Source organism: Syngnathoides biaculeatus, chromosome 17 (assembly GCF_019802595.1).
Source record: "Syngnathoides biaculeatus isolate LvHL_M chromosome 17, ASM1980259v1, whole genome shotgun sequence".
NCBI classification, from domain to species: Eukaryota; Metazoa; Chordata; class Actinopteri; order Syngnathiformes; family Syngnathidae; genus Syngnathoides; species Syngnathoides biaculeatus.
This window is the reverse complement of record NC_084656.1, coordinates 23,699,046-23,722,781: the sequence shown is the minus strand read 5'-3', so window position 1 is coordinate 23,722,781 and position 23,736 is coordinate 23,699,046. Positions and strand designations below refer to the sequence as shown.

Genomic DNA, 23,736 nt, shown 5'->3' with positions numbered 1-23,736 from the left:
TTGGTTTTCAGTTACGGTTTGAGCCAAGTGGGAAAAATCCCGCAATTGAGGTACTGCGAAGGTCTGGCGCGCAGACAAGGAGAGATTGTCACCGGGGGTGTCTTCAGGTTCTCGTTTTCACTTGCTACCAAGCCCAGTTAGGCAGCGCAGGGTCTACAGTGCAGGTCTCAACCCCCCCCCCCCCACACACACACACACACACACACTCAGCCCCATTTCGAGGCCAACTGGACACTTTGAATTTTGTCAAGCTGTGATCCAGACCTCGTCCACCAATCCGACGGCCCCGCTCAAGATGCGTAAAACCGACCGTTTTGTCATCAAAAGGGCAACGACGGGCAAAGTGGGGGTAAAACCGATAAAGTATCAAGGATCAAGTATTTCCTAAAAAAAAAAAAAAGCCAAAATGGGAAAACAAGATCTTGCTGCTGATTCCTTGTAAAGAGGACCTCGATCGTGCACTGACCCAGACCCGGACTTGGAGGGCACACTGGGGCCTCTCCCCCGTGTGAATGGCGCAGTATTTCCCAAATTTGTCTTCCCTTCTGTCGGTTAAGCGCGTCAAGCAATCAAATCAACGAATCTTTCAGTTTTCAAGCGTGGTCGCTTCCTTTTCCTTCTTTTGCTTTTTCCGTTCCGATTTTTCATCCTTGATTTATTTGGCTTTTGCGTATCTTCTGATCTCTCCTCTTCTCTTCTGCTTTTGTTTTTCATCTTTTGAGTGGCTCCATTTATTCAGCTTTTCTTTTCATGTGCGTTCTGATTTTTATTTTGGGTTTCTTCTGCTCTTATCTGTTTGCCTTTTCCTCGTCTTTTTCATGTATTTTGCTTTTCCAATCGTTTATTTTTTTTCCTGTTGTCCTTTTTTTTTCTTTTCTTCACTCTTCCGTGTTTTCATTTTTCCTCCCCCTTTCTTTTCCGCACGAGTTGATTTCTACTTTTCTTTGTTTTTGACCCTTTGTGTGTGTTTTGGCCAGTATGCAAATGAGCCGGTGACGTCGGGCGGCCCGAGCGTCACGTGATGTGGTCACGTGGCCCCGACGCGGCGCTCGCGAGCGTCCTTGGGTGTAGAGGTGACGTCAGCGCCGCTGTTTGCTCGTCACCTTGGCGACGAGCTGAGGCGGCCGCCTGAGTCGCCCGCCCGCCCGCCCGCCCGCGACCCGCAGCCCGGGAGGGTACCAGGGAACGCGGACCTGGACCAGGTGAGTCCAAACGAAGCCCCCTTGGCGGACTAAAGAGTCAATTGTGGTTGTGGTACGTTGATGACAAATGTGCTCCAAAATCACGGAACAGGACACTTTTTGTCCTGAAAATTGAAAGCTAGTTTAGGTCAGGTCCAGTCAAAGGATTTTCCAAATCAATAAGTCTGAATTCAATGACGACGGTCGATGACACGGAGGAAAAGTACTCGGGTGATTTTCCAGGAAAAATAAAAATAAAAGCAGAGCAGTCAAAATTCTCGCGTGAAGAAGAGACGAAACCAGCTGCCGTCATTTGGGCTTCAATTGAACTTATTTTCATCACAACCTACTTTTTACTTGGTGATTTTTGAAATTGTACGCGTCTGATTTTCAGTGATTTGTTTTTTTTAACAGGCGGAACGACCGGGGTTCGAATCCCGCGCCTGGAGGCTTTTCTCCGCTTTCCTCCCAAAAAGACTCCAAATCGCCCCTAAAAGTCCGATTGCGACCGTTGTCCGTCTCCGTGCGGCCCGCGATCGGCTGGCGACCAGTCAAGGGCGCGCCTACCCGACGACAGCCGGGATAGGCTCCGGCACTCCGGCGGCTCAGAAAATGAACGGACCGCTTTTTGTTTGGGCAATTTCGAATGAAAGTCATTTCGGGCGTGAATTGTTGACTACGCGGATTTCTCCCCTCCACAATTCAGCTCGACGTAGTTTGTCAAGCTGACCTTTGTTCGGCGTGAACTTTTTTTTCGCTCGGGCTTCAGTTTCATTCAGTTCAAGGTCAGCAAACGAGCAGACGACGGCTCCGAAGAGCGTCGCGGGATCCGCCATGCTTCCGGCGCGCCGTGCCGCGCTCTTGCGGCAGAAGCGGGACGAGGCGCTGGAGCGAGCCGCGGACTGCGCCGCCGAGCGGCGAGCGGTGGGCGTCGTCAACTCGTGGCTTCGCGCCACCGGCGATCGCCACGCGTGTCGCACCGTGAGGCGGGACACGGACGACGTCCTGATGCAGCAAGGCTTCTCTGTCCAGGAGCGACGTGAAAGGTGTGTGGGGGGGTCCGGCGGGCCGGGAAAGGACTCTGGCTCCTTCGCTCGCGATCTGGTTAGCAAACGCATGCAAGGGCTAAGTTTTTCGCGCCTGCGTCGTCGCGGGGACCTCCTTCCCCGCGACGACGCAGGGGGCGCCGCAACGGCACAAACCGTTAGACTTCACGCTGACTGAGTGCAATTGTACTCTTACTTTACAATAAGATGAGCCAAACAAAAAGTAAAGAAAGTAGTCGTTCAGGAAAAACTACTCAAGTGTAGAGTAACTCGTCAACATCAAAATAATGAGCGCTCAAGCACATGCGTTGCGTGTTCTTGTAAAGTTTCTCCCACAAAGTCAAAGAAATCTTCCAAGAGTTTCTGAATGAATTTGATCCCCCCCCCCCCCCCCCCCCCAATCTGCGGACGATTGGCGACCGCGTGCTCTCAGGCTCCGGGACCTTCTGGACGACGAGGAGCGGCAGCTGGTCTCGGCGGCTCGCCGCGAGCGCGAGACGGCCGCGCAAATGCAGGCGCAGATGCGCCAGCGGGCCAAAAGTCTGCAGGACGCCAGGGAGACGCAGCGGCGCCAAATGGTGGCGCAAAAGTTGGACCAGCAGTTCAGGTACAAGGATCTACACACCCTGGCGACCGCTCCGTTTCCTATGCGCGTAATTCCAGCCTCTGTGACGTTGCCCGTTGTGAGGCAGCCATTTTGCATTTCATATGTTGTTTTGGTATGTAGGAATGAGTTCAATTGTGGGTAACTTTGAGTAGTTGAGATCACGTATGAACCCGGAAATACTGCGCCGGCCGGAAGGAAGAGTGACATGTTTTAAGACTGGAGGGTTCAAGATGACAAACGACGAGTTTCACCCGGAAGAAGGCGGAGCGAGCGTCGTGTCTAATCAATTCCGTGATCCTGTCTGGCGATGCGCGGCAGAAACGAACGACCCCGCTTTATTGATTGATGTGAAAATGGCGCCTGCGTTCAGGGAGCAGTGCCAGGAGCTCCGGGAAGCGCAGAGCAAGCGGCGACTTTTGCAGGTTTGCGAGGAGCGAGGCGCGCAGCTGCGGAGCCAGCAGGAGGGCGCCCGCCGTCAACGGCGCGAGGACGACGCCTTCCACCGGCTGTGGCAAGCCGACGCCCGCGCCAAGGAGGACCGCGAGAGGCGCGAGGCGGCTGACGCCCGGCGCTGCGGCCAGATGCAAATGGACTTTCTGTGCCGGCAGATGGCCGACGCCGAAAGCCAGCGGCAGCGCGAGCGGCGGAGGCGGCAGGAGGAAGCGCGCCGGCAGGTCGGTGGGGACGGCGGGCGATCGCCTGGTTGACGTCGGCGGGCCGGTCGCGGCATTTTTGAAAATTGGGCCACTTTTTGCGTGTGCCGCCCGTGGCCCCACCCAAATCCACGTGTGTGCACACCTGCGTCTGCGCACGCAGGAGCAGGAAATGCAGGATCTGCAGCAGCAGGCGCAGCGCCAGCGTCGCTTGGAGCAGGAAGCCCAGGTCGCTCGGCGCCGCTCGCTGGACGACAGTTTGCGTCTGAAGATGGAGCGCGTGGCGAAGGAGCAGCAGGACGAGCTCCAGATGGACCTCAGGATCCTGCAGCAGATGCTCCAGGACGAGAGTCAAGCCCAGCAGGAGACCGCAGACAAGAGGGTGCGCCCACTCCGTTCCTGGCAACATATGAAAAATCGCCGACGTCGTGGGGTTCACATGCCACCATTTAATTTTTGTTTTGTTTTTTCCACGATCTGATATCCGGGGGTCGGTACTCGACTGGCGCTGTCCCGGCAGGCCGACCGGAGGGACGAGCAGCTGCGCTTTCGTCAGTATTTGGCCGAGCAGATGATGAAGCGCAAGAAGGACGAGGAGCGGATGGAGCAAATGATGGCGGAAAAGATGAAGGAGACGTGGGACAGACGCGAACGCCAGAACCTCCTGCAGCAGGACGCCAGGAAGCGACTGATGAACGAGGTCACGGAGTCGCGACGACTGCAGACTGCGCAGAAACGTAGGCCGCGGACCGCCTGTCGTCGTAGGCGGAGTCTCTCGGCTCTCGTCACAAGGTTGAAGTTACTGACCCTGCGGAAACCGAGGGATGAGACTCGAGAGAGCGAACATACCCACCACGAAAGCCGAGTCGTCTTAATGGAGCCAACAAAGACGTGGCCGCCATTCGGTTCTCACGGTTGAGTTGGCTCCAGTTCCCAGTTCCCAATGCCTGGTCTTAGTCAACTAGCTTTGTCTGGAGCTCTTGTCTGTTGTTGGGTCTCTCATGACCTGGATGAACTTGATCCTGGGCTCTGATCAAAAGGAACCTCGACATGTCAGCCAAGAGAGTCAACTCAGACCAGGCTACGAAAACTGAATAGGCGACTTCACGAGTACCCGGAAGAATCGACTTGAACCTTGTGATCAGAGCCAAGAGCCGCCCCAGAAGGGTCAAGTCTTTCGCGTTGACTCCGGGCTTTCGTTGTCTCGTAGAGCAACGTGACTTTCAGAGGCGGGCCGACGTCGCCAGAGAGCGGGCGGAGCAGGACGCCGCCGTGCGGGACATGAAACGGGCCGACCGGGAGCTGTCAAAGAGGTGCGTTTGGGCCCGTGTCTCTCGGACCGAACTCTGTGGCGGGGCTTCGCCTGATGCCTGCGCTGCCCGCAGGCAGCGTCAGGCGTACTTGGCGTATCAGGCGGAGCTGCGAGCGCAGATGGAGCAGCGTCAGCGTCTCAGGCGGGAACAGGAGGAACAGGAGCTCGGCATGCAGCGGCAGCTGGAGCGCCTGCAGCAGGAAAAACTGCAGAAGAAAGACCAAGTCCTGGCCCGGCCCAACGACGGCGTCTCGCACCCGTTCAGGAGCGCGCGGGAGCCTTCCTCGTTTCCCACGCAAAATGGACAAGAAACCGGATGCAAGCGAGCGACGTTGACGTTCTGAGAGCGACGCTCAAATACGTCTTCCGTCACATGCAGTGGTCTACCGTGGCCCAAAATGTTTATATACAGTATATATAATTTGATCAATAGTTGTGGGGGGGGGGGGGGAAAACAACAAAGGAATAAGACAAATTGAATTTTAGCAACTTTTTAAGGCAGTCTTGTTTTTCAGTGTCTCCAAAAGCCGTTTTCAAAAAGTTGAACTTTGGCGACCCCTGCTGGCACACCCAAACACACTTTTCGTAACCCCAACCAACAGCTTCCAAAAATTTCCCGTTATGAAACAAAAAAAAAAAAAAAGTTCCATTTCTTAGGAAAGGGAGGAATCTGCTCCCAGGCTCTTCAAAGAGGGCAAATTGACTTGCGCCAAGCTAACACTGACCGCCAAACGCCAGCACATCCCCTCCCAAAGTAAAAGCTCGGCACATATTCTTCCGACTCGGTGACGAAACGAGTTCTCATCGATCCGGTCCCGATTGTGGACTTTGTCGGTACGAGGCGACTCCGGTAACTCCCCATCGCTTCCCGTGGCTGATTTTTCTTCTCTCACACAAGTCAGTGACGGTTCCTGAAATTGGGTCAGACCGACATCGGCATCATCGGTACAAGTTGTCTCGGGGTCTGTTACTTTTTCGAGGATTTTGTCGGGGCAGGGACGGATGGCGGTGGACTCCTCCGTATTTGCTGATGGTTTTCCCTTTTTGGGGGAGTGATGAACTCCCATTTTTTTTTTTGTGGAAATGTTTGGGTGAAAACCTTTTGAGGATGCAATCCAATTTGTGTTGTGGCGCTTATTCTACATTTTTTGGTTAAAAAAAAAAAAAAATGGTTGATGAGACCAGCCCCCACTTTTTTTTTTTTATGGAATTTGGCCAAATTCCTTGTCCGTTGTCACGTACCTGGCTATTAAATCCGATTCTGATTCCCCACTTTTGACTGCAGGAATTTCGGGTTTTCAATCAAAACAATTTTGTCTCAAGGCTTTCTTCCTCTTCCTCGATTACGTGCGGCAACTTCCGCTTCCGCTCCCGCTCATGACGGTGAAACGCCTTTGCAGGCAACTGCTGGAAAGGCGCAAATCCTGCAAATGCGCTCATTGGCGTCCCAAGTGCGGCTCGCGCGAGGACTTGCTCGCTAACCACCACACGGCGGCGCCGATGAGGCGCCGGGGTTGAGGTCCCGGCAAAATGTGGGCGGGACGCCCGGAGAGCGCCTCATACCTGCCGAGGGAGCGCCCGGGGACGGGAGGGGCGAGCGCCCGGGGACGGGAGGGGCGTCCGGACACCGAGCGTCCCGTCAGCTCGTCCACAAGACGCAAGAAGCCGACATGAGCGCGCATTATCGTCAGCACTACGCCAAGGTAAGAAAAGGTCCGCCTGGTTCGGACCGGCCGAACTTTCCGCTTTGGACGAGATTCGCGGAGGCAAATCACAGCCGCCCTCGGCTTCCTTTCAATTGACAGCAGCACGGGCAAAAGAAAAATCCGCCAGTGACGTCATCGCACACACGCTTGAAATGAAATAAAATACGCAATAACTTGGAATATACGTGTCGGAAAGTTAGCTTTTAACCTTACACTCTTCAAATGACTCCATTTACCAATCACCCAGCCATCCAAGCCGCTTATCCTCGCAAGGGTGACATTGAATTTCATTCAAACACGGCTTGAGGGAATTTCCCCATTTTTTTTGCGGCCACGTGGTCCTAGCGGGCGTCCAATCGCAGCTCGCCTGTGGCGCACCTGCGCGGCGCTGTCTCTTTAAGCGCCGCGCGTGCACGTCACCGAATTGACCCGGCGGACGGACTCGCGCCCGCGTCCGAGCAAATCAGCCGAAGGAAGCGCTCAAAATTCGACTTGCTGGGAAAGTTTGGGCCGCTCGCGAACGCGCGTGACATGCACCTGCCGCTTCCGGGTTGCACGCGCACGCGCACGTGGACTTTGGCGGTTCGCGAAGAAGAAGAAGAAGAAGAAAAAAAAAAAGAAAAAAAAGAAGAAGAAACATGTCGGTCAACGAGCTCTACACGACGGTGAGTTAGTTGGCCACTCACTTACTCGCCAGGGTTAGTTAGCGAGTTAGCGAAGGCACCTGTCGCTCACCTGCCGCGATAACGTCGACAACAAAAGAGAGGAAGAAAGATGACGCCATACTTCCGCTTAATTCGGTTCGGCTTTGTGGGCTTCCGGAGCTTCTCGGCACCTCGCTCGCACTTCCGAGTGAAAGTGCCGGGCGGGTACGTTTGATTTTGAGCCAAAGCATCCACAGGAGCCTCGCGTATTTCCTTCAACAATGTCGAATCTTTTGGAGTCGGCCGCATACTTGTGCGTTACACTGATAATACGCTTATTAGCGAAACACGACGGACTATAAAATGGTCGTTGCTGAAAGTCACGTTTTCTGTCTGAGAAAATGTCATGAATATCTTCAGAGAAGATGAAAGTTCACTTGAGATGCCCAAAGTTCAATGTGTGTCTCCGTGTAACCGCAACCCCGTTTCAGTACACCCGGGTATGGATCCCGGACGCGGACAACGTGTGGCGGGCAGCGGAAATCAGCCGAGACTTCAAGCAAGGCGAGTCGGTCGTGCACCTGTGCCTGGAGGACGGCACGGTAGACGCCTTCCTTCCTTCCTTCCTTCTCGCTCTTATCGTGAAAGGGCTCCATCTGGTACTGGTCTCTCTCTCTCTCTCTCTCTCTCTCTCTCTCTCTGTCTCCTCAGCCGGTGGCGTACCCGGTGGGCCCCGAGAGCAACCCGCTGCCGTTCCTGCGGAACCCCGACATCCTGGTGGGCGAGAACGACCTGACGGCGCTGAGTTATCTTCACGAGCCCGCCGTGCTGCACAACCTCAGAGTGCGATTCCTCGAGTCCAACCACATCTACACTTACTGCGGTCAGTCCCGCCTGCTCCTCCGGCCAGAAAGATGGTGAAAAAGTCACATCGAAATTCAAGATTTTCAGGACTCAAACCAATTATTAGCACCGAAGAAGGCCGACAAATCATATTTAGAGCTGATCATCATTTGCTGTAAAAGTGGAAAAATGTCAATCATACAAAGAGTCAACTTTGTTAAAATGCCTTAAGCGGGCTTATTGAACCCAGGAACATCCATCCAAACGTGTTGCTGCCGCGCTGACTCGATCATTGCACGCGTCGATGGCTGATTGCGCTTTTACCGTCGGGTCGGTTCAAAGTGTGGCCGCGGCCCTTGTGAGGATGAGTGGCTGAGACAACGGAAGCACGCTTCGTGTGTCTTGAAAGGCCGCAACATTTGTAGTATGAAAGCAGACCGCACCCCCCCGTCCTGAGTTTGTCGTGTCTGCGTGCGCAGGCATCGTCCTGGTGGCCATCAACCCCTACGAGGAGCTGCAGATCTACGGCGAGGAGGTGATCAACGCTTACAGCGGACGTAACGTGGGCGACATGGACCCGCACATATTTGCCGTGGCCGAAGAAGCCTACAAACAGATGGCCAGGTGGGAGCCAGGCGGGAGCGGGCTCGTGCGGCGGTGGCGGGGGGGGGCCCTTTTGGACGCTAGGCGGCGGAGGGGGCGCCTCGCCGTCACGGGGAAATTCTTCTGCTTTCACGGCTCGCCGGCTTTGGTTTGTCAGGGACGAGAGGAACCAGTCCATCATCGTGAGCGGAGAATCTGGAGCTGGAAAAACGGTTTCTGCAAAGTACGCCATGAGGTTCTTTGCCACTGTCGGCGGATCTGCCAACGACGCCAACGTCGAGGAGAAAGTCCTCGCCTCCAGTCCCATCATGGAGGTCGGTCCAGTCCACGTTCTAGTTCGGTGTAGGCCTTAGTCTACCGTTGTAATGGTGGCAATGGCCGCCAATTTAGTTTAGTCTGGACGAGCCTCTTTCACTCCGGTCTCATCAAAACGATCGCGCATCGTCGTCGCGATGTGGGGTCTGGCGGGCGCCCTTGACGCGCCGTTCCTTGAATTTGACGTCCTGTCCGGGTCAGGCCATCGGGAACGCCAAGACCACGAGGAATGACAACAGCAGTCGCTTCGGCAAATATATCGAGATCGGCTTCAGTCGCAGCTACCGCATCATCGGGGCCAACATGCGAACGTACCTGCTGGAGAAGTCGCGGGTGGTCTTCCAGGTGCGTAACGTCGACGTTTTCAAAGTTAGCAAGTCAAAAGAAGAAAAAGCCACACAAATACGGGAAGCAACTAGTTTTATTTTTGGCTGCGCTGCTGCTGCCGCCGTCACAGGCCGAAGAGGAGCGCAACTACCACATCTTCTACCAGTTGTGTGCGTCGGCCTCTTTGCCGGAGCTGCGAGAGCTCAGCCTCGGTGAGTCTTGTCCTTTGACTCTCAAGCTGTCGTCTTGGGCAAAATGTCTGGACTCGGCCGGGACAATCTGACTTTGGCCTTGCTCGGACTGACTTCCCTGCCGTTTGCCACCAGCCAGCGCAGAAGACTTTGTGTACACGTCCATGGGGGAGAACATCTTCATCGAAGGCGTGAACGACGCTGATGACTTGGACAAGACCAGGCACGCTTTCAGGCTGCTAGGTCAGTTGCTTTTTAAATGCAGTGTCCTGGTTTTCCACTCGACGGCACTTGAACATCTCCACGGCATTTTGCGTTTTCCGTGCGTGCAGGCATCAAAGACGCCAGCCAGAACGCCATCTTCAAGGTCCTGGCGGGCATCCTGCATCTGGGCAACATTGAGATCTACGCAGAGAGGGATGGAGAGTCCTGCCACGTCTCGGTGCGAGCTCGCCTTGGTTTGCCGTCTTTGCTGCATTTTTGTCAACGGCTACGGACGTTTTGCGGTCGCTCGGATAGCGCTGCAATTGTCTTCGGTCGTATCCGCCCGTCACCGAGCCTCGCACTTTCCGCGGACCCGGGAACGAGCCCCGTGGCTTTTACAGCGCAAGGTCGAGTCCGTCAAAAGCGAGATGTCGGTGTGACGTAGAGGCGTCTCCAGTATGCCGTGTTGACGACTCGTGAGTCGGATTTGGTAGTTAAAGATTCAGGATGTGGCCGCGGGGCGCCTGCGGCCTGCCTGAGGAAAAGTAGGACAGCGAGTTTGATGGCAGGAACTTCTTTGGAAGACTGCATTGAAAAGGAGACGTGAATTGACTGTGGGTGCGCAGTACGTACAGAGTCTGCGCTACACTGTATCCATTTGGCCTACGATACGGATTTGGACTCCATTTGATGCAATGGTGTGTGCCTGGTCTGGGTCTGGGTCTGGGTTAGGGTTGGTTGATTCCCCCCCCCCCCCCCCCCCCTTTCAGAGCGACGACGCGCACCTGGCTCACTTCTGCAGGCTCCTGTGCCTGGAACCGGCTCAGATGGAGCACTGGCTGTGCCACAGGAAGTTGGTGACGGCATCCGAGACGTACGTGAAGAAGACGTCGGCCCGGCAGGCGGCCAACGCCCGCGACGCCCTGGCCAAGCACATCTACGCGCGCGTCTTCGACTGGATCGTGGCGCGCATCAACGTGGCGCTGCGCACCTCGTCCAAGCAGCACTCCTTCATCGGGGTCCTGGACATCTACGGGTGCGCGGGACGTCCGCCTGCTCTCGTGGGATCGCGTCCCGGTCTCGACTGATCTGGTGTCGCTCCGCAGTTTCGAGACCTTTGAGGTGAACAGCTTCGAGCAGTTCTGCATCAACTACGCCAACGAGAAGCTGCAGCAGCAGTTCAATTCGGTGAGGCCTCCGACGGTCCGTCTGAAACTGGATTCCGATACGCTAGATGAGAGCAGACTCCCGGCCAATGCGCGGATTTACATTCGGTTCGTCTTCGAGCGAGCCGGCTTGTCGTTTCCCTTCTGCGTGTGCGCAGCACGTGTTCAAGTTGGAGCAGGAGGAGTACATGAAGGAGCAGATCCCGTGGACCCTGATCGACTTCCACGACAACCAACCCTGCATCGACCTGATCGAGGCTCGGCTCGGCGTGCTGGACCTTCTGGACGAGGAGTGCAAAGTCAGTCCGGCGACGTTGCGCACTTTCTTGCCAGGCCTCCATTTTTACGAGAGAAAAATGAGTTTGTCCTTTCCAACCTCCACCAAAAACGCCAACAATTTGTTGCAAAAAAGTGAGTCAAGCGTATTGGCCCGGATAGAAACTAGCGCTCCACTGACGGTGACATTCAAACAAAAGCAGTACCAAGTTTCTTTTTTTTGTTTTTAACACGAATAAGCCATTTATTGAGTGACCGGAATTTGATTCTGCCAAACGTTGTCATGGATGAATCCGCATCGTCGGCGTCCTCATGGAATCACCGGCAGACGGTAGCTCCCCCTACGGGGCCGCGTTAGTTTGCTCGGATTTCCCGCCGCATCGAGGTCGATTGAGTGACCGGAATTTGATTCTGCCAAACGTTGTCATGGATGAATCCGCATCGTCGGCGTCCTCATGGAATCACCGGCAGACGGTAGCTCCCCCTACGGGGCCGCGTTAGTTTGCTCGGATTTCCCGCCGCATCGAGGTCGATTGAGTGACCGGAATTTGATTCTGCCAAACGTTGTCATGGATGAATCCGCATCGTCGGCGTCCTCATGGAATCACCGGCAGACGGTAGCTCCCCCTACGGGGCCGCGTTAGTTTGCTCGGATTTCCCGCCGCATCGAGGTCGATTGTTTTCTTTCTACGTGCCCCGCGATTGGCCGGCGACCTGCGTGAGGATAAGCGGCGCAGAAGATTTTCATCCTGCAAACGTCTTCTTGTAATCGGACTTGATGAAGAAGGCGAACCTGATTACGGCTGGGCCGATCTTCGTCTTTTTTGAGGCCTTTCGACATCGGCGGTTGGTTTGTTTTCCTTCATGGTCCGACGGCCAGTCGGTGATCGGTTTCCAACTTGATCATCTTCGGGGATCTTGATGTATTTCAATTTTGCGAGAACTTTCCAAGATGTGCTGCTCATCGGTGTCGGTCCTGGGAAAAGTTTTTTTCATTTTGTTGTCATAGAGAAACGTCACATTTTCATAGAACGGCAATTTTGCTTGGATGCGGCCCGGACGGACTTCCCTCCTCTTCCTTCCGGCAGGTACCCAAAGGGACGGATCAGAACTGGGCGCAGAAACTGTACAAGCAGCACGCGTCCAGTCCGCACTTCCAGAAACCTCGAATGTCCAACTCGGCCTTCATCATCCTGCATTTCGCTGACAAGGTGAGGGGGGTCTTTTTTTTTTTCCATTTCGGGGATTTTATTGATGCATTTGTATTTATTTTGGGTTGTGTCGCGTTCGTCTGAGTTCCAACAAATAGTTTGAACCTGAGAAGGTTGACAGGAAGCCGCCAAACGACGACGACGAAATGCAAATCTTAAATATCCGGAGTCCGCCGATGGCGTCGCGCCAGCGCTACGAGTGCACCAGTTGGTTGGAGTCGCGACGCCTTTGTGCCTTTCCGTTGTCTTTTGTAGTCTTGTTATTATCACACAGCGCCATTTGTCTGATGAAAAATGGATCCTGAAAAGTAGAAGTGGTTGAAAGGGACGGAAGCCATTTTGATTGAAGGTTCGCGCGTGTGCGCCGTGCCGTGGCCTCTAGGTGGCGTACGAGTGCGCCGGCTTCCTGGAGAAGAACCGCGACACCGTGTACGACGAGCAGATCAACATCCTCAAGGCCAGTCAGGTGAGACGCGATCCCCGAAGTGGTGTCCCGCGCCACCGTGTCGTTTTTTTTTTTCCTTTCCAAGACTGCTTGGACTTGGGCTTCTTCTCTTGTCCCACCTTGTCCGGTTCTACTGACTTTTCTCATTCTGTTTATAGTTAGCGCTTTTGTCTTTGTCCCCCTCCCTGGGAAACTAACCCCTAACCCTAACTCAACAAATGCGACGAAATCTCCGAGGGAGTTCAAAAACTCCACCGCGACACAGTTCAACCTTTCCGGCATCAGATTGTCCGTTCCGCTCGATGTAACGGCCGAACAGGATGCACGTAAAAAGGAAGGATTCTTTGTTGGAGTAATTGAGCAATCGGCGAACGTGAAATGTCTGAATATTGAAGCGCGGCTATTATTCCGTATCAATCACCGTGTTCGGAATCCTTCACTCATTCCCGATTTGAACCGGAACTACCGGAGAGTCGGGAATGAGCGAACGGGCGTCGCGCTTGTCCTCAGCTTCAACTGGTGGCCGACCTGTTCGGCGGGGACGACCCCGCCCCCAAATCGGCCAGAGTCAACGTGCGCGCCGCCAAGACCGCCCCCAGACCCCCCAACAAAGACCACAGGAAGACCGTCGGGCTGCAGGTGACCACCTCGCGGCGGGTGGTAATGTGGACGTTGCCCGTTTTTACGCATGTCAAATTGCGTGTTCAGTTCCGCAGCTCTTTGCATCTTCTGATGGAGACGCTGAACGCCACCACGCCGCATTACGTGCGCTGCATCAAACCCAACGACGACAAGGAGGCCTTCTCGTGAGTACGCCGCCCGTCCGCGCTCTTCCTGCAAGTCGGAGGTAAACGTCGGAGTCGTATGTTAAGAGATGCGGAGAGACGTCCAAAAAGGTCCCCCTCGGCGGACGCCCGGGCCCGCTGCCTTTGCCTGCCGCGGTTCGCGCGTGATTGAGATCGCGCCAAAGCCGAGTTTTTTTTTTTTTTTTTTTTTTCTCCCCTCTCAGGTTCGACTCTCGTCGGGCCGTGCAACAGCTGCGAGCGTGCGGCGTCCTGGAGACCATCCGGATCAGCGCCGCCGGATACCCGTCCAGGTCAGCTCGACTTCTTCTGTAGCCGTCCCCCTTTTTGGAGCAAAGTAGCGGAACGGCGCCGTTTGTCACGTGTGCAGGTGGACGTACGGCGACTTCTTCAGCAGGTACCGCGTGTTGATGCGCAAGTCGGACGTGGCGAACCCCGACAAGAAATGGGTGTGCCGCAACCTCTTGGAGACGCTCATCAGGGTGAGAATACCCGCGAGCGCCGCCGGCCGACGGCTTGACGGACGATTGCGGCCTCGCAGGAAGGCGACATGTTCCAGTTGGGAAAGAGCAAGATCTTCTTCCGGGCGGGCCAGGTGGCCTACCTGGAGAAGTTGCGCGCCGACAAGTTCCGCGCCGCCTGCGTGGCCGTCCAGAAGACGGTCCGGGGATGGCTGCAGAGGGTCCGCTACCGCAAGATCCGCAAGGCCGTGCTCTTGCTGCAGAGATACGGGCGGGGCTACCTGGCGCGCAGGTCGGTAGCGTCTCGCCCCAAACGAAATGTTCCCGGCGCAGCTGCTTTGTGTTTATTGACACGTTGTTGCCGTTTGTGTTTGAAATGGAAAACGTTTTGCTCTGCTTGAGTGCACGTCGGCGTGCATCTTGATAAAAATGGGACATCTAGTGCATGGGCAACTTGACTCGCGCGTCAAAAAAAAATTGTCGCGTTTGAAGCTAATGATTAGTTTTCGCCCCATTTCCATTTTCTTTGCATGCCTGCTCGCGAGCGCCGCCGTGCATCACGTCTCCGTGCGCTCCTCCTCAGGTACGCCGAGTACTTGCGCCTGACGCGTGCCGCCGTGGCGTGCCAGAAGAACTACCGCATGGCCCGAGAGCGGCGCGCCTACCTGACGGTGCGTCGGGCCGCCGTCACCGTCCAGGCCTTTGCGCGGGGGATGTTCACGCGCAGGATCTACCAGGAGGTAACGCGCACGCGGGAAAAAGATGTGGAGAATTTGGGCCGAGGGCCGTAACGGCCGGCGGCGCTCGCGCAGACCGGCTATTTATTATTATTGCCGCGCCAGTCAGACTGGGCAAACGTGGCAACCGATGAGGTCGGCAAGGCAAGGAGCGTCCTCGACTTAGCTTCCTTCTTGCCGCAGTTCCTGCTGCACCACAAGGCCATAATCATCCAGAGCTGCGTCCGCGGATGGCTGCGGAGACTCAAGTTCCGGCGGATGCGCCGCGCCGCCGTGGTGCTGCAGTGCGCTTATAGACGCTCGCGGGCGCTGCGCCGCTTCAAGGCGCTCAAGACGGAGGCGCGCTCGGCCCAGGGCCTGCAGAAGCTCAACACGGGCATGGAGAACAAGATCGTGCAGCTGCAGAGGAAGATGGACGACCAGGTAAGCTCGGCTCGGCTCGGCTCGGCCCGGCCCGGCTCGGGCGCGACCCGCTAAGAGCGTCTCTTTCGCGCCGGCCTCAGGGCAAGGAGTACCGCGAGCAGAACGAGCAGCTCCTGCGCGCCAACAACACGCTGGGCGCGGAGCTCAGCCGCGTGCAGCAACTGCTGCAGCAGGCGCACAACCAGCAGGGCGGCGGCGGGGCCCAGCTCAAGTCGCTGCGGGCCGAGCTGGAGGAGAACCGGGCCCGGCTCGACGAGGCCCGGGCCCTCGAGAGCCAGACGGAGGACCTCCACCGGAACGAGAAGCTGGAACTGACCCGGGTGCGACCGCCGTACGCTGCCAAAAACGAGAACGTTCGTCCGGTCCGAACTCACCCGATAAAGACTCCCGCTCGCTTTTTTTTTTTTTTTTTTTTTTTTTTTTTTAAAACAGTCGCAAAATGAAGAATAATGATTCATTTGGACTACAAATACAATAAATATTCTTTGGGTTTTTTTCACTTGGAATATGAAATATCTGCACTATGGCTAAAAACCCCAAAAAATGAGCCAAATTCCAGCAGAAGGCTACAATTGAAAATTTGATGACAAAGTTAAGCTAACTGGTTCTGGTATCTCAAGGAAGACTTGGAAGGAAACAAGACGGACGGGATTTCAGTTTTCTTTTTGCGGTCTACTTCCTGTTTTGCGTTTGCCTGTAATTGGTCGCCGTGTGTTTCTCTCCTCAGAGGGTCGCCGAGCTGGAGAAGGAAAACGCCTTGCTCAAGAGCCAAAAGGAAGAACTCGACCAGAAGCTTAAGCAACAGTCGAGCCGCGCCACAGGTCAGCCGATCGTACGTCGCCGGGCCGATCTCGCGTCTGGAACCCGTCGCCGGCCGCGCGTGAGCCGACGAATCTCCGCCGGCCAGATCCCGTCGAAGAGACGCTCGCTCGCCGCGGTGCAATCGCGTCAGCGCATTTTCTTACGCGTTTGCAGACGGACGACGCTCGCGCTCACGCGTCGGCGCTTGCTCGCAATCGTATCGTATCGTATCGCGTGTGCGTGTGCGCAGAGGACGTGGGGAGCGCGTTGTTGCGCGCCGAGATGGACGCCGAGCGCCGCCGCTACCAAAATCTTCTGAAGGAATATTCGCGACTGGAGCAGCGATACGACAACTTGAAGGAGGAAGTTTCTCTCGCCAAGGTGGTTCGTCTTTCTCTTTAGTTTTTTTTTTTTTTTTTTTTTTCCCCTTCTGGAAGGGAAAAAAAGGAGTCCTTTTGGCCTTTGACCTTTGATCTCTAACGCAGTTCCAGCCGGGCCACCAGCGAAGCCCGTCCAATCAGAGCAGCCTCGAGACGGACTCCAACTACACGTCGATCTCCGCCTCGGAGGCGGGAGACGCCGACGACGCCGCGCAGCTGGCGGAGGTCAGTGCCTTCGCGTCGGCGGGTGAGCGGCCGTCGTGACCGTCCGGCGCCTTGTCGCAGGAGATGGGCGTGGCCAAGGCCGCCATGGACATCGGCATCTTTGTCAAGCTGCAGAAGCGCGTGCGAGAGTTGGAAGACGAGAGGAAGCGGCTGCAGGCCAGCGTGGACCAGATGGCCAGAGACAAGGTGAGCGCGGCGTCATTTTAAGGTGGGGAAACCGTGGCGACTACCTGACGTGGACCACTTCCAGGACTGCGAGGAGGAGGAGAAGGCAAAGAGTCTGAAGAGCGCCGCCGCCGCCGAGCGGGACGCGGCGGACTTGGCCTACAACAACCTGAAGGTAGCGTGCGTGCGTCGTCGCCAGCGCAGCGGGAGGGGGAAAACCCCCCAAAACACGTCACGACCGACCGCCGTTTGCGACGCGCAGCGTCAGGAGTTGGAGTCCGAGAACCGGAAACTGAAGGCCGACCTGAACGAGCTCCGGCGAGGCGTGGGCGAGCGGGCGGGCGACGCCTCCCGGCAGCTTCGGGACGGCTACGACATCCTGATGAGTCAGCTGAAGGCGGCAAACGAGGAGCTGGACGCACGCAAGGAGGAAGTCGTCATCCTCAGGACGCAGATCGTCAGCGCTGCGCAGCAGCAGGCGCAGGTTCGGACTTGCGGAAACGACAGTACAGTAATCCCTCCCCACTCACTGCAGATTCTCTGCGTTGTAGTGCGAGTACTCCACCGCACGTCTCTCATCTCGTCCGCTTTTCAACTTAAACCGGTCGAAATGAGGTCCGTTGAAGCTCCTTTTCGGAGCAGATGAAGAAAACTTTTTGCTAAGTCACCAAACGGTTGAGGATCCGCAGTCAAGCCAAAGTCAGATTTCTTCAGAAATAAATTCACAAGTACCAACCTAAGCCTGATCAATAGCTAATGCGCACACTCATCCAAATAACCACAAATACAAGTGCGAGTAAAGTGCAACGTCTAACTTGAGTCTCTCGAACCACCGGAGCCTCCGTGTACAGATGGCTGCTCCAGGAAGGAACGTTTACGTCGCTAAAGCAGGGCTGGTCCGTTTGTTTTTTGCTTTTTTTTTTTTTTTTTTTTTTGAAGGGGGCCCAAGATAATAGCGGTACTTCTCTCAAATAAGATTTCACAATTTTGACTTTAATTTCTATAGTATTCAAATACTTAATTATGGTACTACTAATGGATGCATATTTTGGATTGCTAGTATGCATAAAGCTTTGAAATATGGATAAAAAGCAAAGTCTATCCCTGGTTGTTCCAAACCTACGGAACCTTTGCGATAAGGGGGGGGGGGGGGGGGGCTACTGTACAGAAATGTTTCAAGAAAGTCTTTGAACAACGAGCGTATTGAAAGAAAATATGCGGTGTCGCAGGAGAACGCGAGCGCCGACGAGGTGGACGCGGCGACGTTGCCGTCTGACAAAGAGCAGGCCCTGGTGGTTTACCAACGAGTTTGCCAATCCAACAAGTACGCTCGCTGGACGCTTTCTAAGCCCCGCCCTCCCTCCCGCTTCCTGTCGCTAACGTTTCTGCTCTGTCGTCCGGAAGCCGCTCGCTTCCGCTTCCCCTTTCCCCGACGCGGCTTCCAGTCAAGAGGACGGAGAAGTTCTGCTGGCGTACGCCGGCCTCCAACAAGTCGCCGTTTGCTGCAGTTTCTTCTTCTTCTTCTTCTTCTTCGTCCCCTTCGGCTTCTTCTCGCGCTCGTCGCATCTCGCCGGCCACCGAGTCTCGTCGCGGTCCTCACGGTGTGTGTTTTGTTTTTGCCGGGGAGACTGCTGGAGCGCGATCTGGAGTCGCAGAAGGACCGGCGCGCCCGAGAGGTGGAGGCGCTGCAGGCTGAGGTGGAGGCGCTGAAGGAGGACGTGGAAAAGAAGCAGGAGGCGCTCGACTACGCCACGTCGTTGTCGCCCGAGGCCCTGCTGGAGTACAGCGTGCAGCTGGAGATCACCAGGCTCACCGACGACAACCTGGTCAGCCGTCTCCTGTCCTGGGCTGTGGCGGGTCAGCGCTTGACGGCTCTTTCTTTTTTTTTTTTGTCCTTAGGACCAAAAGGAACTGGTGGAGAAATTAGAGAAGAACGAGCGCAAGCTAAAGAAACAGCTGAAGATCTACATGAAGAAGGTCCAAGAGCTGGAAGGTAAAACGCTCGCACGACCGCAACGACGACCGCCGTGACGGACTTGCCGTCGGCGCCGTGTCCGCAGTGAGTCGCGGCGGTCACGTCAAGTCCGACCTGGGTCGTCACGTGATGCTTCAACGCAAGGAGAAAGACTTTGAGGGCATGCTGGAGTACGACCAGGAAGATGAACCTCTGCTCATCAAGACCCTCATCACAGGTCAGTCACGGGGGCCGTGGAAAGGACCCCCGATTGGAACTGGACGGCCTTTTCCCTGTCGGTGGGGTGAACCGCCACCACCACGTCTCGGCTGTCCCCTCGAAAGAACTGGAATAAGTTGAGCTGCTGGGGTTAGGGTTGCGATGAGCAGAAGAAAAATCGACGCAGCGAGACAAAGTAGCTGAATCGGATGTTCGGGAGATGTCCGAGGGCCACGTCGTGACGTCTCCCTCTCTCTGTCCGTACCCTTCGTGCAGACATGCATCCCGGCGCGCTGTCCGGCACGGTCCCGTGTCTGCCGGCGTACGTCCTGTTCATGTGCGTGCGCCACGCCGATTACGTCAACGACGACCGCAAAGTGGAGTCCCTGCTCACCGCCACCATCAACGCCATCAAGCGCGTTCTCAAGGTGAGGCTCACGCTCCGCGCGGCCCCACCCCCACCCCCGCCCCAAACGTGACGTTCCGCAGTCGTCGTCCGCAGAGGAACGAGGACTTCGAGACCACGTCCTTCTGGCTGGCCAACACCAGCCGCCTCCTGCACTGCCTGAAGCAGTACAGCGGAGACGAGGTGACGGCGCGACGCCGCGTCGGGAGGCGACGTCGGCGGAAGTTAACCGTCCGCGTCTGCTCGTAGGCCTTCATGGCGCAGAACACGGCCAAGCAGAACGAGCACTGCCTGAAGAACTTCGACCTGGCCGAGTACCGGGCCGTCCTCAGCGACCTGTCTATTCAGATCTACCAGCAGCTGATCCGCGTGGCGGAGGCCGCCATACAGCCCATGATCGGTCGGTGCTCGCTTGACTTATTTGTACTTTGTGTACTCGTCGGGACTTTGGCCACTTTCGGGCCTTCCATATTTCCTGTACCTTCTCCGACGCGCGGGAACTTTCTGGGATTTCCTCGGACTCTCCGCACTTAGAAACGCTTCCTCGGGGTCTTATCTTTTGTCGCGTCTGGAACCGGTGCGGCGCGTCAGTCTCGGCCATGTTGGAGAGCGAGAGCATCCCGAGCCTGGCGGGCGTCAAGCCGGCGGGCTACCGCGACCGCTCGTCCAGCGTGGAGAAAGACGGCGGCGGGGCGTCCGGGGGCTACACGCTGCGGGCGCTGATCCGCCGGCTGGGCCTCTTCCACGGCGTCATGCGGGACCAGGGCCTGGACCCCGAGATCGCCGGCCAGGTGGTCCGCCAGCTCTTCTGCTGCGTCAACGCCGTCACGCTCAACAACATCCTTCTGCGCAAGGACGTGTGCTCCTGGAGCACCGGCATGCAGCTCCGGTGGGTGAGGGCCGAGGGGACTGCGCCTGCGTCTGCGTTTGCGTCTGCTCACGGCGCCACCCGCGCAGGTACAACACCAGCCAGCTGGAGGAGTGGCTGCGCGCTAACCAGTTGTACCAGACGGGGGCAGCGCAGAGTCTGGCTCCCGTCATTCAGGCGGCGCAGCTGCTTCAAGTCAAGAAGAAAACGCCGCAGGACGCCGACGCCATCTGCTCGCTCTGCAGCGCCCTCAACTCTCAGCAGGTGCGCAGGCCCCGCCCCCGCCCCCGGCCGACGCCGGTCTTGATCTTCTCGGCGTTTGCGCGCAGATTGTCAAGATCCTCAACTTGTACACGCCGCTCAACGAGTTTGAGGAGCGAGTCACCGTCTCCTTCATCAGGAACATCCAGGTGAGTGATTGGTCGCTCGCTCGCCCGCCGGAGCCGGCGTAAGCGTCCTTTTGTGGGCCGCGCAGAAGCAGCTGGCGGAGCGCGGCGAGGACGCCTCAGCGGCGACGACGCCTCAGCTGCTGGTGGACACCAAGCAGACCTTCCCGCTGGTCTTCCCGTACGCGCCGTCGTCCCTCGGCCTGGAGACGCTGCACGTCCCCGCCTCGCTGGGACTCCGCTTCCTGGTCAGGGTCTGAGCGCCGCCGTATTTATGAGGCTGGACTTCCATCTTTCCTCGTCTTTTTTTATTTTGTGACAAAGTTTTGCACAGGTGGACAAAAAGTAACAACGTTTGTCAAATACACCAACAACAATATTGCGTCCGAGTCGTGGGTTTGTTTCGGTCCGCCGCATCGATACATCACCGAGGATTTTCGGAAAGGACGGAGGAAGGCCCGGCCCGAAGGCCCCCAAAGCGGACGACGGCGGCGACGTTTTCAGAGCCTCCAGGCGTTGGTCATCATGAGGATGAAGAAGGCGTCGTTGTCGATGGAGGCGCTGACGCCGCAGTAGTAGTTGACGAACTCTTCGTGCGTCACCTGCGGGAGGAGAGGAAGAAGAAGAAGAAGAGGACGCGTACGCGGCCCGCCGACGGGCCTCGGGCCGGGTACCTTTCCGTCTTTGTCGTAAGGTGAGTCGAAGTTGTCGAGGAAGCTCCTGAAGACCTGCTCCTCGCTCCACTCGCCGTTCTGGTACTTGGGGTGGTACTTGGCGTTGTAGACGCCCCGCAGGTCGTCCACGGTGATCACGCCGTCTTTAGTCTTGTCCAGTTTGCGGAAGGCCCGCAAGACCACGTCCCGGCGGGCCTCGGACATGGCCGGCTGCCGTGGGGGCAAAAAGCAAAGAAAAGGTTTTTCTTCAAATCAATTTGAAAGCGTCGGGCTCACAGGTCTGAGGACCCGGGTTCGACCCCGACCCGCCATGTTCTCCCAGTGACGGCGTGGGTTTTCTCCGGGCATTCCGGTTCCCTCCCCCGTCCCGTCCCATCCCAGACTCTCTTGTGAGGGCGACCACGCGGCCTGCGATTGGCCGGCGACCAGTTCAGGGTGTGCCCCGCCTCCAGCCCCTTGGCAGCTGGGAGAGGCTCCGCGCGACCCTCGTGAGGATAAGCGGCGAAGACTTGGATACATCAATTTGAAAATGTAGCCAAAAAAAAATTATGTAGTGCGAAATCAGGTGCGGGTTTGTGGACACGTCAAAGGGCGGACGTAGCGTGACCTTTACCCTGAGCGTGACCAGGAACTCGTCAAAGTCGATGGTGCCGTTCCCGTCGCGGTCGAAGCGCTGAAAGACGGCCGCCGCTTCCCGTTTGTCCATCGGTACGCCGAAGTCGTAAATGCCTTTCAAGAACTCCTTCAGGTCCAGCGAGCGGTTGGCGTCGTCGTCCATGATCCGGAACACTCTGTGGGCGACATTCATTAATTGCAAAAGAAATTTGCAAGGCATTTGCTTCAAAAACGCTGACAATGAATTGGTGCCAGCTAATTAGTTGCAAACGCTAACAAGTTGAACTTTTTTTTTTTTTTCCCCTCAATTACTTGATGATTGATCCCCCCCCCTTATCATTCGATTCAGAGGCAGGTGTGACGGTCTGAGCGCTCCCCCGTGCTGAAAAGTCTCCTCGCGATGAACGCTGCAAGAGTAGCTAACAGGGGAACTCTGGCTACGTAGCCGACGCCTACTGGGAAATCCCCCGTTCTCATTGCTCCTCGAGGGAGATAACATACGTTATATCCATCCATTTTCTTCACCGCTTATCCTCACGCGGGTCGCGGGGAGTGCCGGAGGCTATCCCAGCTGTCAACCCTGGACTGGTTGCCGGCCAATCGCAGGGCACACGGAGACAAACGGCCACCGACGGGGCAATCACAAGCGTCCAACGAATGTCGTGGGAGGAAACCCGGGATTGAACCGAGGACCTCAGAACTGTGAGGCCAACGCTTTGGCATCTTCCGCCCATAGGTTATATCCTAACCTTAAAACAAAAGTTAAGCGTAAAGTCGGCTGTGAGACGTGTGAATGTAGACTTCCGTCCCGTTTGTTCAAACCAGCAAAATGCGCCAACTTAATGTGACAAACATCAACACAACATAAACGCGATAAATTAATAGCTGAGACAAAATTGGCGTTCGAGAACGTCGAGGTTGGGAGTCACCAATGTTGAACGAGTGCTCCAAATGTCGGTCCCGAGTCAGCGAAAGTTCCAGCCGGTCCAAAAACCAAAGGCGGACGCAGCCGGCGTGCGTCCGTGGAGTTGACGTTCCGAACATTTGGCACACATGACGACGGAACCCTGGACGGAAAGGAAAAGGAAAAGGAAAGGAAAAGGGAAAGGAAAAGGAAAGGAAAAGGAAAGGAAAAGGAAAGGAACGTTTCAGACTGGCCGGAAGTTTTCAGCACGGACGAGCGCCGATGAGTTCCCGAGTGATGCTGATTCGCTTCCTGGTTGGCGACGTCATCAAATCAGCCAAATCGCTGATCTGTCGCCGGCCAATCGCAGGCCACCGGCAAGCAACCAACCGGAGAAAAGACCCACACGGGCGAGGCCGGGATTGGGACCCCGGACGCGGCGGCCAATCACAAACCGAGTGGCAAGTGACGTCACCTCCCGAGGCCTTTGATGCCCGCGGAGCCCCGCGCCAGACACTGGAGGCGGAGTCTCTCCAGGGGGTCGGAACATGACGTCAGCTGCCGTTTGGCGTCGAGCGCCATCTGTCGGTCGTGCCTGGACGTTCCCGCCATCTGTCGCGTCGACCCAAAGCACAGGCCTGAGGTTTAGACCGGGAGAGGCTCCTTGTGAGGATAAGCGCGGCCCAGTCAGAAACCGGATGGATGGCTCGGGCAACTTCCGAGGGTTCCGTCCTCCTCAGAACGCCGTTACGATGACGTCATGAAAAGTCGTCGTGCTTAACAACTTCCTGGAGTTGCCGGAAGATGACAGCAAAGTCGTCAGCTTTTACTCGTCCTTCAAACTTTTTACCTGTTGACCCCGCTGGACTCACCTGAGCCGGAAGTGGTCGCCGCCGCAGACACCAAAAACCCTTTTTCGGGTCGGGACGCGGAGAGGCGTCTCCAAACAGGACGCCGTTGCCGCGGCAACCGCCCTCCCGCCCCG

General features: G+C 56.4%; 3 protein-coding genes across 8 annotated transcripts; 2 read left to right on the top strand and 1 right to left on the bottom strand.

Annotated features, from left to right (window-relative positions):
* Positions 1–118: 118 nt before the first annotated feature.
* Positions 119–6,071, top strand: cfap53 (cilia and flagella associated protein 53). 3 transcript variants are annotated; one of them, XM_061801165.1, is made up of 8 exons: positions 119–1,202; positions 1,967–2,227; positions 2,661–2,834; positions 3,205–3,508; positions 3,651–3,869; positions 4,008–4,224; positions 4,698–4,800; positions 4,873–6,071. In XM_061801165.1, exons 2-8 carry the CDS (start codon positions 2,016–2,018, stop codon positions 5,141–5,143), a joined length of 1,500 nt encoding a protein of 499 aa, XP_061657149.1. In that variant the 5' UTR covers positions 119–1,202; positions 1,967–2,015; the 3' UTR covers positions 5,144–6,071. The 3 variants fall into 3 exon arrangements, with proteins under 3 accessions (XP_061657149.1, XP_061657148.1, XP_061657147.1); XM_061801164.1 differs by having other exon boundaries at positions 1,961–2,227; XM_061801163.1 differs by having other exon boundaries at positions 1,951–2,227.
* A 119-nt stretch (positions 6,072–6,190) lies between these two features.
* myo5b (myosin VB) lies at positions 6,191–20,940 on the top strand. Of its 3 annotated transcripts, none has more exons than XM_061801159.1 (39): positions 6,191–6,502; positions 7,641–7,751; positions 7,861–8,032; positions 8,472–8,616; positions 8,753–8,909; positions 9,112–9,255; positions 9,368–9,449; positions 9,564–9,671; positions 9,761–9,870; positions 10,403–10,668; positions 10,739–10,820; positions 10,957–11,097; positions 12,163–12,285; positions 12,668–12,751; positions 13,241–13,369; positions 13,439–13,536; positions 13,740–13,826; positions 13,904–14,015; positions 14,075–14,286; positions 14,578–14,734; positions 14,915–15,154; positions 15,235–15,474; positions 15,882–15,975; positions 16,206–16,336; positions 16,441–16,560; positions 16,621–16,746; positions 16,811–16,900; positions 16,988–17,209; positions 17,955–18,049; positions 18,353–18,551; positions 18,625–18,718; positions 18,786–18,917; positions 19,175–19,326; positions 19,401–19,487; positions 19,554–19,704; positions 19,896–20,193; positions 20,262–20,436; positions 20,502–20,582; positions 20,648–20,940. In XM_061801159.1, exons 1-39 carry the CDS (start codon positions 6,470–6,472, stop codon positions 20,816–20,818), a joined length of 5,451 nt encoding a protein of 1,816 aa, XP_061657143.1. In that variant the 5' UTR covers positions 6,191–6,469; the 3' UTR covers positions 20,819–20,940. The 3 variants fall into 3 exon arrangements, with proteins under 3 accessions (XP_061657143.1, XP_061657145.1, XP_061657144.1); XM_061801160.1 differs by lacking the exon at positions 6,191–6,502 and adding an exon at positions 6,859–7,170; XM_061801161.1 differs by lacking the exons at positions 20,502–20,582; positions 20,648–20,940 and having other exon boundaries at positions 19,388–19,487; positions 20,262–20,430.
* On the bottom strand, positions 20,887–23,680 carry capslb (calcyphosine-like b). Of its 2 annotated transcripts, none has more exons than XM_061801167.1 (5): positions 23,624–23,680; positions 23,207–23,539; positions 21,846–22,023; positions 21,233–21,442; positions 20,887–21,160 (listed from the first exon to the last, which is right to left on the bottom strand). In XM_061801167.1, the coding sequence occupies exons 2-5, from the start codon at positions 23,299–23,301 to the stop codon at positions 21,059–21,061; spliced, it is 585 nt and encodes a 194-aa protein (XP_061657151.1). In that variant the 5' UTR covers positions 23,302–23,539; positions 23,624–23,680; the 3' UTR covers positions 20,887–21,058. The 2 variants fall into 2 exon arrangements, with proteins under 2 accessions (XP_061657151.1, XP_061657150.1); XM_061801166.1 differs by having other exon boundaries at positions 23,227–23,539.
* Between the last annotated feature and the right edge of the window lie 56 nt (positions 23,681–23,736).